The sequence below is a fragment of the Triticum dicoccoides genome, chromosome 4B, assembly GCF_002162155.2.
Source record: "Triticum dicoccoides isolate Atlit2015 ecotype Zavitan chromosome 4B, WEW_v2.0, whole genome shotgun sequence".
Classification (NCBI taxonomy): domain Eukaryota; kingdom Viridiplantae; phylum Streptophyta; class Magnoliopsida; order Poales; family Poaceae; genus Triticum; species Triticum dicoccoides.
Window position 1 is genome coordinate 449,650,481 of NC_041387.1, and position 13,916 is coordinate 449,664,396.

At 46.5% G+C, this 13,916-nt stretch overlaps 2 protein-coding genes across 3 annotated transcripts in view; both read left to right on the plus strand.

The window, feature by feature from the left end:
• Positions 1-3,286: 3,286 nt before the first annotated feature.
• Positions 3,287-13,916, plus strand: part of LOC119290819 — a 12,940-nt gene continuing 2,310 nt past the window's right edge. Inside the window, exons 1-2 of the mRNA XM_037569468.1 lie at positions 3,287-3,495; positions 3,880-4,023. Of these exons, the coding sequence (XP_037425365.1) occupies positions 3,421-3,495; positions 3,880-4,023 (219 nt within the window). The 5' untranslated portion in view covers positions 3,287-3,420. The remainder of the gene's footprint in view (positions 3,496-3,879; positions 4,024-13,916) is intronic.
• LOC119290817 lies at positions 4,749-6,777 on the plus strand. Of its 2 annotated transcripts, none has more exons than XM_037569465.1 (3): positions 4,749-5,148; positions 5,194-6,316; positions 6,643-6,777. In XM_037569465.1, exon 2 carries the CDS (start codon positions 5,235-5,237, stop codon positions 6,270-6,272), a length of 1,038 nt encoding a protein of 345 aa, XP_037425362.1. In that variant the 5' UTR covers positions 4,749-5,148; positions 5,194-5,234; the 3' UTR covers positions 6,273-6,316; positions 6,643-6,777. The 2 variants fall into 2 exon arrangements, with proteins under 2 accessions (XP_037425362.1, XP_037425364.1); XM_037569467.1 differs by having other exon boundaries at positions 4,749-5,129; positions 5,175-6,316.

A 13,916-nucleotide genomic window follows, 5' to 3' on the forward strand; every position in this document is an offset into this window, starting at 1 on the left:
TGAGACGGCCCGGTACAAAGGCAGATTGCTCCTCAGAAATGATGTCTGGGAGAACACTCTCCAAACGGTTAGCAATCACTTTGGATGCTATTTTGTACAGAACATTGCATGCCAAGATATTTTTCATTCAGTTGCTCGTTGTGAATTTGCAGGATAGTTTTTATAGCCTCTCTTGCGGACTCATGACATCCCTTAGTAAAGAAATGTGAACACTTATCCTTATTTTTTCTCTGGCCAGATGCTCTAGCATATGTCTCCAACAATCGGGAAACCTCCTCAGCTCCCTCAACATTTGCTTTAAAAAACAGCAGGCTGTCACCGATGGAGCTGATGAAGCCACTTGTATTCCACCCAGATTAGATGACTGAACTCTAGTTTTTAAGCGGCACGAAAGGCTCTCTGCTGCAAGCAAAAAGAGGTAAGGCGATATAGGATCCCCTTGTCGAATACCACGAGTAGGCTCAAATTTTTCTAGTTTCTCACCATTAAAAAGAACTAAGAACGAGACTGAGGTGACCATACCCATGACAATGTTCACCCATCTGCTCGTAAAGCCCAACTTAAGCATGATTCCCTTCAAATAACTCCACTCAACCCTATCATAGGCCTTCATCATGTCAAGCTTTAGTGCACAATGCTTGTGTTTCTGTGCCTTATTTCGTTTCATAAAATGCAAACATTCATATGCAACAATTATATTATCAGTTATGAGATGGCCCGGTACAAAGGCAGATTCCTCCTCAGAAATGATGTCTGGCAGAACACTCTTCAAACGGTTAGCAATCACTTTGGATGCTATTTTGTACAGAACATTGCATAAACTGATGGGACGAAACTGCGTAAGAAGCGTGGGATTTTTTACCTTGGGTATTAGCACCAAGACTGTGTTATTGATCTCACGAGCACTTTTCACACCTTCCACAATTCTGAGAACAACTTTAGTCACCTCGTCAGAACAAATCTCCTAGTGTTTCTGAAAGAATTGCACATGAAAACCATCGGGTCCGGGAGCCTTCTGAGGTGACATTTGAAACAACACAGTTTTTACTTCCTCACCTTTGTAGGGAGCATTCAGAACATCATTCATTTGGCGCGTCACTTTGTGCGGCACTGCATTCAGAACCTCCTGCATATTATTTGTACCTTCAGAAGTATATAGGGTGTGTTTGGTTGCGGAACGAAGTGGAATGGAATGTCATGATTCAATTCCACTGGAATAGGTCGGTTCCGTTCCTGTGTTTGTTTGGAGACAATAGATGGAATGGAATGGTTACATTTCAGTGTTTGGTTGGAGGGATGGAATATAATGGAATTGGTTCATTTTGACAAGGTACATTAACAAAGCATAATAAAAGTGACATAAAAATATCTACAACCATTTCCTCTTGCACCAAAGCCACGGTCAAACTCCTCAATGATTAATGATTACTCTGCCTCCATTAGCTATCTCCCACTGCTCCTCTGCCTCCATTAGTCTACTGAAGTAAAGCTTCAAATCGGAGGAAGAACGAGAAGTTGCTCGCCTGCTAGTCTTGATGAACAACAGCACACCAGGCTCCTCTTCCCAGGTCCATGCCTGTCGCTACCAGCAAGGCAGCAGGTCAGTCACCGCCCCCAACAAATCGGTCGCCCACTCACCAGCAGGTCAGTACGCCGTCGCCCACGAGCAGATCAAGCCGTCGCCGCCCACCAGCAGATCAGGTCGCCGCCGCTCGTCGAAAGATCTGGCCTTCGCCTGAAAAAATTGCAGCCGCCCCCCTGCAGGTCAGGCCGCCGCCAGCAACCACCAGCCCCCGACGGTTGTTGCCACGTCCGCTACCTAGATGGGAGCGTTGCGGCTGTGAAAGAGCAGAGGGAGGGAAGGGAGAGACGAGGGGGAGGCGAACCCAGAGAGGAGACGCGACATGGTTTCCGCGGAGGGAGAAGAAAGAGCGGCCAGTTCCGCGTGATTCCTCCGATTTGGAGGTATCGACGTGTTCCGGATGTCGGCGGAATATTCGCTCGATGGGAACGACCTGGTTCCCGTTCCAGCTATGTACCAAACGCAGGAACGAGGCCCAGTCATGGGTCCGACCCATGCCATTCCACTTGGTGATTGAAACCAAACACACCCATAGGGTTTCATAAAACACCTTGGTCATCTCCTTCATACCAACAAGTTGCTTCTAGTGATTTGGCGGTCTATGCTATTGGGCCAAACAAGAGAAGAGGAGCCCATGATTTAGCGGTCTATGCTATTGGGCCAAACAAGAGAAGAGGGGCCCATCCTCGTCCTCCCCTGCGGCCCTGCCCGTCCTCGTCCCGTCCTCTCTCCCTCCGCCTGCGCCGGGGAGCTCCTAGTTGGTGCTTCAGGCGCCAGCTAAGGGAGCTGGCGCTCACAGCCGCCGAATCATGGGCCGGCCCATGTGGCGACCACGCCCAGTCGCTCGCTAAACTCGCCCCGCCTGGTCCCTTGCTCGATCGAGAGCCTCGAGGGCTGTTCGTACGGTCGCGGTTGACCAGTTGACTGACTGGTCAACCGTTGACTTCAGAAAAAAGATGAAAACGTAAAACAAAAAAATCACAAAAAAAAGAAAAAAAAAATGAGATTTCAAAAAAGTTCACAGATTTGGAAACCTACATCCATTTTTTAAATCATCAAATTTGTGAAAAAGTTCACAAAAATTGAAAAAAGTTCATCAAACTGGGAAAGAGTTCATCAATTTTTAAATAAGTTCACCGAATTTAAAAAAGATCATCAATTTTGAAAAACAGTTCATCGATTTTGAAAAGGAGTTCATCAATTTTGAAAAAAAGTTCATCAATTTTGAAAAACAGTTTATCGATTTTGAAAAAGAGTTCATCCATTTTGAAAAAAAGTTCATGGATTGTGAAAAGAGTTCATTGATTTTGAAAAAGAGTTCATCAATTTAGAAAAAAGTTCATCGATTTAGAAAAAAGTTCATCGATCTTGAAAAAGAGTTCATCGATTATGAAAGAAAGTTCACCGATTTTGAAAAATAGTTCTTTCAAATTAGCAAAAGAAATATAAAACCGTTCCGAAAAGAAGAAAAAAGAAAAAGAACAAAAAACATAACAAAACCGTTTCGAATAAAAAGGAAAAAGAAATATGAAAAAGGAATCGTTGTAAGAAAAAAGGGTGAAGAAGCAGTAGCTTAGTCATCTAATACGAGTTAGTGTCGTGGTTAGTGCAACAGGCGAAAGACCATGAGGTCGCGGGATCGATTCCATCCAAGGCGCGCCTTTTTTTTGTCCTCACGACAGGAAGGAAAGGAAAAGGAAAAGATGGGCCAGGCCCAGTTAACGAGGCTGCAGGCGCCGGTTGCTAGGCAGCGGTCTGGACTCTGAAGCATCCTCTTTCTTCTTCCGGTCTTCTCCCTCTTACTGTATCCAACTGCACGAGATCTGAAGCATCGAATCATGAACGGAGGAGGTAGCGCGACGCCCTTCTCCCGCACCACCACCACCCTCAGCACCACTTCTTCTTCTACCTTGGTATGCTTTTTATATTCTCTTGACCCATCTCTTTGCAAACAGCTGCCTGCGTTGTTGAATTGGTTTCTTGGGGCGACAGAGATCCCCAAAGAAGAAGTTCTTGTCGAACTTGAATTTCCGTATTTATTTTTTCAGATTTGCTAAGGCTCTCTCATCTAGATGAGAATTAACAGTCTCATCTAGATTTCCGTATTTATTTTACGCGGAGATTCGAGCATTTTTTTTCTTTTATTTTTATGTTTGATTATTTTTTAATAGTGATGTTAGTTAGATGAGACTTAGTTAATTTTTGTATAGATGAGAACTAGCCACATATTTTCTTCTTCTAATTTTCCAGATAATTGCAATGATTAAAAATCTATTTTCCTTTTTCTTTTTTACTAGCAAGCAGGTGAGTCGGGACAAGGGGACAGGGAAGCTGCTATTCAAGCCGAGATGGCCAGGGTTAACAACCTGCCAGCCAATAGTTCCTACGCGATTCACCGCATCAAGGTGCTGAACAAACTTCGCCATCTTTTATCTATAAAGGTAAGATTTACGTAATTCTGTTTGTCGTGTGAGAAATTTGCAGTAGTTGTCACCAATTATGTTGCTGTATCTTCCTCCTTTTTTTTTTTCTGAACTACTCCCTTGTCCCCAAATAGATGGCGTATAAACCGAGTCAAAAAATACTGCTTTCTAAGTTTGGCCAAGCATATGTAAAAAAATATGAAGATAAAAGATACCAAATCAACATCAACACCATTAGATATATTTTTCAGAATGTGTTTATTCAGTTGTTAATAGTTTCTTCTATGTATTTGGTCAAACTTAGAAATAGTTGACTTCTTAATTGAATTTATATGCCATCTATTTAGGGACGGAGGCAGGATATGCCTTTTTCCTCCGGGAGCTAGGATATGCCTTTGTCCTGCCAATTTCTGTTGAACCGGTATGGGCCCTAGCCCATCAAGATCTGTCTCTTGGGCCCAAGCCCATGAGAGGTGCTGACCTAGAAGAGGAGCCCCTCTTCCCCCTGCCCCGGTGTGAGCCGCCAGACACGAGAGGAACTACTCGTGAGTCACCAGACACCACCTGCCCTCCTCTCTGTAGGTACTCCCCCTCTCATCTCAACATGGTATCAGAGGCCAGCGACGGCGGGGCCTAAGGAGACGGCGGCGACGTCCGGCGAGGTGGCGGCGGATCTGGCGCGCGCGCGGGAGGCTGCGGAGAGCTGCACGCACGAGAGACGCGGGGAGCGGCCCGGCAGAGCTGTGCGGGCGGTTGCTGCTGCTGCTTCTTGGACCGGAGGCAGAGCCCCTGCTCGGGCTCTTCCTCGTCCTCGGGCGGCTGCAGAGGAAGAGGAGCTGCTCGGGGTGGTTGCTGGCGTGCGTGTGCTGAGCGGCAGCAGGCAGAGGAACAGAGGAGGAGCACTAGTGGAGAAAAGGAGTGCGTGCGTCCTGCGTGCGCTGTGGTGCTGCTGAGCGGAGAGTAGAAAGGGGAGTGATCGAGAGGAGAGGAGCTGCTGCTGGGCGCTGTGGTCCTGGAGGCTGCGTGTTTGCTGCTGCTGACTCTGTTGCTGCTACTGCTGGTGCTGCTGAGGGGGAGAAGGAAGAGGAGGTGCTGGAGCTTATTCCTGCGAGGAGCTGCTGCTGGTTGGAAAGAGAAGAAGAGGTGTTGCTGAAGCTGAGCTGCTGCTGGTTGGAAAGAGAAGAAGAGGTGTTGCTGAGTTTTGCTGTTGCTGCTTATCCCGCCAAACAATGGCTGAACCAACTGGTCTTGCCAAGGCTTTGGAGAAGCTCGCTAAGATCCTCGCGGAGTCCAACTCTGGGGCCATCGTTCCTCGACAGGGAGTGGCTCAAAAGCTTGAAATGTCGCCCCTGGACATGAAGCTAGAGGGGGCAACAAATTATTTGAGCTGGTCCAGAAGGGCTTTGTGGGCTGTGGAGCAGAAGGAGCTTGATGGATATTTGTTGGGCACCGTTGTAGAACCAAGGGACAAGAGTAGTGCAGAGGGCAAGAGGTGGAAGGTCATCCACTCTGTACTTATGGTGTGGTTGTTGAACTCCGTGGTGCCCTCCATTGGACGCTCTGTGGAGGGGCTATCCTCACCTGCTGAGATATGGAAGATTCTGTCCACTCAATACTCTGGCAAGGGCAATGTCATGCTCATTGCTCAGATTGAGGACAAGATTAGGTTGCTGCGTCAAGATGATGGCATGTCAGTGATGACATACGTGGCAGAACTGCAGGCTCTGTGGGCTGACCAGGATAACTGTGATCCCTTGGAACTCTATGATGCGGCTTCAATCGAGTCAGGGCATAAGTGGATGGCACGCAGGCGTGTGCTGAAATTTTTGGCTGGCCTCAAAGGTTGCTTTGATGGCAGGAAGGCTTCCCTGTTGCACCAACCTAGTCTGCCTACCATTCCTGAGGCTATTGCAGCGATGACTCAAGAGGAGGTGCGCCTATCCCTTGAGCATGCAAACATGAAGGTTGTGCCAGCTTCGACATTTGCAGTCACTGAGCGCATGGAGTGGGGAGATCCCACCAAATGTCATATCTGTGGGGAGGTAGGTCACTGGAAGAGAGAATGTCCAACTCGTGGCAGAGGCAGGGGATATAACAGAGGGGGAGCAGGCAGAGGTAGAAGTGCTAGAGGCAGAGGTGGATACTCAGAGACCTCATGGAGCCAGGCTTCTAGAGGTAGAGGTGGCTACTCGACACTCAGGGGGTCAGAGGGCTCACATGGCCGTTGCAGGAGACACTGGGACGTCCAAAGGCAAAGATGTAGATGATGTTGTCTATGGAGACTTTGCTCACTGGGCCTCCACTGATGAAGGTAATCCGGAAAGAGCATCTCTTGCTACTAATGAGAGTGCTCCAGAGTGGGTTCTTGACTCTGGAGCATCTAAGCATGTTGCTAGTAACTCATGTGTGTTCGAATCTTACACTAAGCATCCTCCCTCTCACACGGGCACTATACAAACGGCTGATGGCACAAAACAACCAGTCATAGGGGTTGGTACAGTAAAGTGTACTCCGACCATTTCCCTATCGTCAGTTTTACATGTGCCAGCCTTTCCTGTCAATTTGGTCTCTTTCAGTGCACTCATTGATCAAATGGACTGTCGTGTGATCCTTGACAAGTTCGGTTGCTTGATTCAGGTGCGACAGACGAGCCAGACGGTTGGGACTGGCACCAGGCGTAGGGGGCTCTGGTACATGGACCAGGAGGTGCAGCCGGACTTGGTGTGTGCTGCGACCATGGAGGATAAGGAGAAGCAGGCGATGATCCATCATTGTAGGATGGGGCATGTATCTTTTGATAAGATGAGTAGAATATTTCCGGATGTTATGTGTGGAATAGGCAAAGGCAAGCTGACATGTGATGCTTGTGAATATGCAAAACACACACGGGCCTCATATGTGAGTAAGGGGCTCAGGAGCATATCTCCTTTTATGCTTATTCATTCGGATGTATGGACTAGCCCAGTGGTGTCAATGAATGGGAAGAAGTATTTTGCTACCTTTATTGACTGCTATTCTCGCATGACTTGGATTTACTTGATGCGTCACAAGGATGAGGTGTTTAGCTGTTTTCAGAACTTCCATGCTCTTGTAAAGAACCAGTTTCAGGTACAGGTCAAGGTGCTCAGGACGGACAATGGAACGGAGTATGTGAACAACGTTTTTGGGGCTTTCATGGCTGACCATGGGATTCTTCATCAAACTTCATGTCCGGACACCCCCCCTCAGAATGGAGTGGCCGAACGGAAGAATCGTCATGTTCTTGAGGTCGCTCGGTCGTTGATGTTTACCATGAATGTGCCTAAGTTCTTGTGGGATGATGCAGTTATGACAGCCACATACTTGATCAACCGAACACCTTCCAGGATACTTGGCATGAAATCTCCGTCTGAGTTGATCATTGGAGATAATAAGTTTGTTGTTCCCCCAAAGTTGTTTGGCAGTACCTGCTTTGTTCGTGATCACCGACCATCTGTTGGCAAGCTTGATCCTCGGGCAGTGAAGTGTGTCTTTCTGGGATACTCGTCTAGTCAGCAGGGGTATAAATGTTGGTGTCCCTCTGAAAAACGCAGGTTTGTAAGTATGGACGTTACATTCAGGGAGTCTGAGCCATTCTATGGTGAGCCGACTGATCTCAGTCTGTTGTTTGCAGAGCTTGACCACCTACACCCTGTGCATGATGGTCAAGAGGGGGAGAAGGATGTGTCTCATACTCACGGTGATCCTGTGGACATTAACACTGATAATGATGTGCAGGCTCAGGTTCAACCAATAGTGGGTACAATTCCGGTTAGTACCATCACTGATGATGATGTGCGGGCTCATGTCGAGCCAACTGTCGATACACTTAAGATTGGTGCTCTCCAGGTTCCTGTTCGGGATCGATGGCAGACGAATACCCTGGTGTACTCTCGGCGGCAACCACAAGTGCAGGGGGAGCAGCAAGGCAGGGAGGCAAGAGTGCAGGGGGAGCAGCAAGGTAGTGAGGCAAGAGTGCAGGGGGAGCAGCAAGGCAGTGAGGCAAGCTCATCTGACACAGTGGAGCTGCCCATTGCGTTGCGAAAACCTACACGTGAAGCGGCAAGGAAGGGTGAGGTAGCAAGGAAGGCTCTGCCAAAGGATGATGCTTGTGATGACCTTGATATTGGCAATTTTGTGTCTTACAAGGCTTTGTCACCTTCATATAAGGCGTTTGTTGCCTCTCTGCAAACTGTGTCTATCCCTAGGGATTGGAAGGCTGCAAAGCAAGATCCGAAGTGGCGTGAATCGATGATAGAGGAGTTAGAAGCATTGAAAAAAAACAAGACATGGGTGCTAACCACATTGCCGGCAGGAAAGAAAGCAGTGAGTTGCAAGTGGATTTTTACTGTGAAGCAGAATCCTGAGGGCAAGGTGGAACGGTATAAGGCTAGATTGGTTGCCAGAGGATATAGTCAAACTTATGGAATTGACTATGATGAGACATTTGCTCCAGTTGCAAAGATGAACACGGTACGGGTATTGGTCTCGTGTGCTGCAAACTTTGGGTGGAAATTGCACCAGTTAGATGTCAAGAATGCCTTCTTACATGGTGACTTGAAAGAAGAGGTATACATGGAGATACCGCCAGGTTTTGGCACAGAACAGACTACGGGGAAGGTATGCAAGCTGAAGAAATCCTTGTATGGTCTGAAGCAATCGCCGAGGGCATGGTTTGATAGGTTCAGACGAGCTGTTTGGAATATGGGGTATGGCCAATGTAATGGTGACCACACGGTGTTTTATAGACACACTAATAAGAAGATCACCATTGTTGCAGTGTATGTTGATGATATCATCATCACTGGAGATGATGAGGAGGAAATAAAGAGAGTGAAGGGGTGTCTGAGCAAGGAGTTTGAGGTAAAAGACTTAGGAAATCTAAAGTACTTCCTTGGCATAGAAGTGGCCCGGACAGAGAAGGGAATATCTTTGTGCCAACGAAAATACACCTTGAATCTTTTGAGTGACATGGGCATGATGGGATGTCGTGCAGCCCCTACTCCAATTGAATAAAATCATCAAGTAACAGCACAATCAGGTGAGCTAGTGAATAAGGAAGATTATCAGAAGCTGGTTGGGAGGTTATTGTACTTGTGTCATACCAGGCCTGACATTACGTATGCCGTGGGGGTGGTGAGCAGATACATGCATGAACCAAGGAGAGGGCATCTTGATATTGTTCACAGAATCCTGAGATACTTGAAGGGGACTCCGGGTAAAGGGTTGTGGTTTGCGAAGAGTGGACATCTTGAGGTGGATGGCTATAGTGACTCTGATTGGGCTAGCTGTCAAGATGATAGACGATCAACTTCAGGTTACTGTGTGTTTGTGGGAGGAAATTTGGTGTCATGGAGAAGCAAGAAACAGAATGTTGTGTCTAGATCAACAGCAGAAGCTGAATATAGAGCATTATCTCAAGGGTTGTGTGATATGCTCTGGGTGAAGCACCTACTATGCGAGTTGAAACTCTTGAGGAAGGGACCCTTAAGGGTGTGGTGTGACAATCAGTCAGCTATAGCCATTGCTAATAACCCAGTTCAACATGATAGGACGAAGCATGTGGAAATTGATCGCTTCTTCATTAAAGAGAAACTTGATGCTGGGATCATCAGCCTTACTCATGTCAGCTCTGGGCAGCAGTTTGCAGATTGCTTGACAAAGGGACTGGGAACAAAGGACTGTAACTTGGCGTGTGACAAGATGGGGATGATAGATATCTACCACCCATCTTGAGGGGGAGTGTTGAACCGGTATGGGCCCTAGCCCATCAAGATCTGTCTCTTGGGCCCAAGCCCATGAGAGGTGCTGACCTAGAAGAGGAGCCCCTCTTCCCCCTGCCCCGGTGTGAGCCGCCAGACACGAGAGGAACTACTCGTGAGTCACCAGACACCACCTGCCCTCCTCTCTGTAGGTACTCCCCCTCTCATCTCAACAATTTCTATCATCTCAGCAGCCTAGTGCAAATTTGTCAATACATACACCTATCGGTCTCTCCTACCCAATGATGTTCATCAAGACACATATATGCATGTTCCTCATACCCAATAACACTCATCAAGACATGCATCTATGCAACTACAAGTCTTCCATACCCAGTAATGCTTGTTAAAACACTATATGATTGTACTATGTTCCTTGGAAGGTATCAAAGTAAGATTCTGATGCTGGATACTTGGCCTCTTAAAAAATATGTAACGGACCCATCGGGTGTAACAGTGCAAATGACCAATAAAGCCATTACATTTCCTATTAACTACATGTCAACTTATGATGACCCTATGTAGAGACCGTGGTTTATTCTAATCTGTATAACTATAACCCTATTAAGCTTTCTTTTTTCTTTTTTTAGTGAGATGGGTACCAAAGTGTTACAGTATGTCAGGCCTCACGGTGTCGCATGATCAAAATGCATGGGCTAGACCACTTCGGGGTGGATATATGCAGAGGATTTGCATATTTATTTTGTTTTCCTTTTTGTAAGAAATAAATTGACACAGTTCCAATGTGCTCACTCAAGTTTAGGCACCGGAAGCATTCCATTACCAAGTAATGAGAGGGCTATCTGTTGAGAATGAAAAGGGAGGGAACTTGCTTAGCAGGCGTACGAGAGCAAATCTTGTTTTGCTTACGGCTGTTGCTACCGGGTCTAAAGGAGATCGTGAATCAGTTCCATCAACTTCATTGATATGCATGATATGCCCTTAGCTTCCTTAAAGAGCTAGAGGGATGGTCGCTATTCCAAAATTGAATAGTCCCATCCTAAATTGGAGCCTCTTTTTTATGCTTCTTTTGACTTAGCCTTCTGGATAGCTCATTCACTTCAAGGGCACCATGAGTGTGAGAGTAGCTGGACAGGAGCCCTTTACCTGGCTGATAAACCAAATTGTCTCTCAAAAGCAAATATTTTAGTAGATAAACAGATATGTTGTGGTCTATATTTAGTTCGAGAATTTTCACATTGAGCCTTCTGTGGCCATGTGGCATCCATCCATCTGGGGGCTCTTAAATATACCTTTGTCTGGGGTTAGGACAATATAACTTACTGATGAAGTATTGTGGCAACATGATCAGATTGATCAATTGAGGTACCGATGTCCTAGACTCCTAGTGCGCAGCACAAAAAATACTATAGTGCTAATTCATCAGATTCTAATAGTTTGACACTAGGAACATTGTCAATGACCTCATGTTACTGACGAGTTTTTGTGCTATTGACCATGATCAATTTTGAATTTTATTGCTTGCCTATTTTCTGCTGACAAGAAAAGATGGGACGTTTTGCTTGAGCTTTTAACATTAACTGAGGGATTCTTTGGATCCTGTGTTTTGGCAAAAGCCAGTTTTGCTTAAGGTTTTAGGCTGTAGATGCGCTTTTGGAGAAAATGTTTAAGTCTCAAACTTGAAGCCAAATCCAGGAAGGAGAAGTGGCCTAGGCGTACGTTATGGCACCCTGATTCAGCAAACCGGAGGCCTCGTGTTCCAGCCAGGGATCTATGTCTTCTGGAACACGGTATAGCTTGATAGAGAATAAACCACGATATATTGAAGTACTACGAGTACAAAGTCTTAGGGTACAATACTCTTGCGAAGCAAGGTGGTACTACTTCAGCAACTACGCTCTTTACGTTATTCTTCGAACGACTCGTCCTGGGAGTACTAGTGGCGGAAGAGGTAAAACACAGCGGAAAGCATGACGATGGCGGGACTCCAATCCAAAGGGACACTTCTGGGACACGTCCTAGTTCGCACTCTTGGCATCTTTAGACTTAGCTTCTCCTGCATCTGGCATGATAAGTCAGGTGAGTACATTGAATGTACTCGCAAGTTCACATAAACAATCCAAAAGCAAGCAAGCAAGCAAGAACATGGCATTTAAACAAGAAACAGATTCAAGTCCTAAACAATAAAACAATAGGTTTAACTAGTGTGAGAACTTGGCCTTCTTGTTTAACGTCTCTTGGACCAACTCCTGGCATGATCCCCGATCATCCGGTTTACTTCAACTGACCACCTCGTGGTCGATCCAACTCTCCGCCATCTTCCTTTCTCATACCTTAACTTAGATTTAGTTTGTACATGGGGTTGATCAAATAGTGTGACTTAATACGAACCGTGTCCCATTGCCGGGGACTCGGCTATTCAAATAGATTTTGAACACTTTGCAGAGGTCACCATGGACTAACTGTCCAAGATACCGCTTACAGCATGGCCCTCCTACCGTGCCACCGACCCACCACAGGATAGCCGGGTGGGAGAAACTGGTCCCTGCCACCCTGCGGCACAACTCATCCCATCCGAGATTCAATCAACTTTTCCTGTGCACATCTTACCAACCCAGGCTCTCGTCGCTGGACGACAATCCCGCGGCCAAGGGAATACTGCTCTTCCAACCATCCCTATTTGGCAACAAGCATAAGAGTCATTAACTATAAACGAATTAGGGCCTTCCCACAAAGGCAAATGTGGTCGTATGGAAAAGGCCTGGTTCGGTGGCACTATGAGCCATGAAGGTTTAATTTAATGAACTTGATTCTATTATTTACAATTAAAAAAGGGCAGCCCGGTGCACGCAGCTCCCGCTTGCGCAGGGTCCGGGGAAGGGTCCGACCACTTTGATTCTATCACAATTAACCCTTTAAAATTTTAGTTGAGCTACAACAATTCATATTCATTTTAGCGCTAAATTCTTATCCGATTATGATCATTCTAAGTCTACAAATATGATCATTCTACCATTCAAAGTCATTCCTTAAGGTGATCACTACCAAAGCTAAAGTCTTTCCCCAAGGTGATTACTTTGATACTAAAATCATTTCTCCAATTCTACCATTTTTATTATTACGGTTCACTTTGTTGAGTTACCGGTTCATCCACTGTCACTTCTTAGCTTGCTCCTTAGTGAAAAACTACCGACCAACTAACTCCAAATACTTGCAACACTAGTGTGACCACAATTCTAGCACAGTGACCATTTACACAACAATTAAAGTAATTCAAATAATAAAAGAAAAAGCAATTTGGAAACCACGCCTTGCAATGCCATCGAACAAATGGAGGTGGTGGATTGCCTTGCTCAAATGGAGTCTCAGTGAACTCCTGGTCTTCACCTCCTGAATTATTTCCTTCTGAAAATAATTTTAAAAGCAAAAATTAAATAAAGAAATAAGCCCAAACTTTCTGTCCAGAAATTCTAGACGAGTCAAATAAATCTCAAATTTATTCAGCAGATAAAGAATTCCAAAAAAAAATGCAAAAAGAATCAACTCATTTGGACTTATGGTTTAAAAAGTTACAGGGGGTCTATGTTTGGTCAACAGATTTAATAAAAATGATTTAAAACGGTTTAACTGGAAAAAAACCCAGAAGCGGACACGTCGAAGGCGTATTTTGAGAATACGCCTCCACTTGCGTACCGCTTCGGGCGCGCATTGGGTCATTGACGGGCGGGGCCCACCCGTCAGGTTTTTATTTCTAAAACGCGGGCAGTGGGGACGGTGGCTCATCGGCGGTGGTTCCCGGCGTGGAGGCCTCGGCGGCGTGCGCAGGTGCGTTGCATCGGCGCGACGAAGGCGGTCACGCCCATACTCGTAGCTTCTTCTTGGGTTCTCGTATGGCGTCGCCCCCTTCTTCTCCGGCGGCAGTGGTCTTCGGGCGTCGGTGAACTCCCGCGATATGTCGAGGATTCGAGTGCCTAAGCTACGAGTCGGGGTCAGTGAGGAGTGGGGAGGCTAGCAGTGGTGAAGGCGTGGCTTGGGGTGGCCTAGGCACGGCGGGAGGCAACGCAGCAGGAGGCCTGCCTGGCCTTGCTGCCTGATTTGGTGAGGAGGAGTGGGGCGTAGTCGATAGGAGAGGCGGGCGTGGCCTTTTATAGCGACGACCGAGGCTAGTGT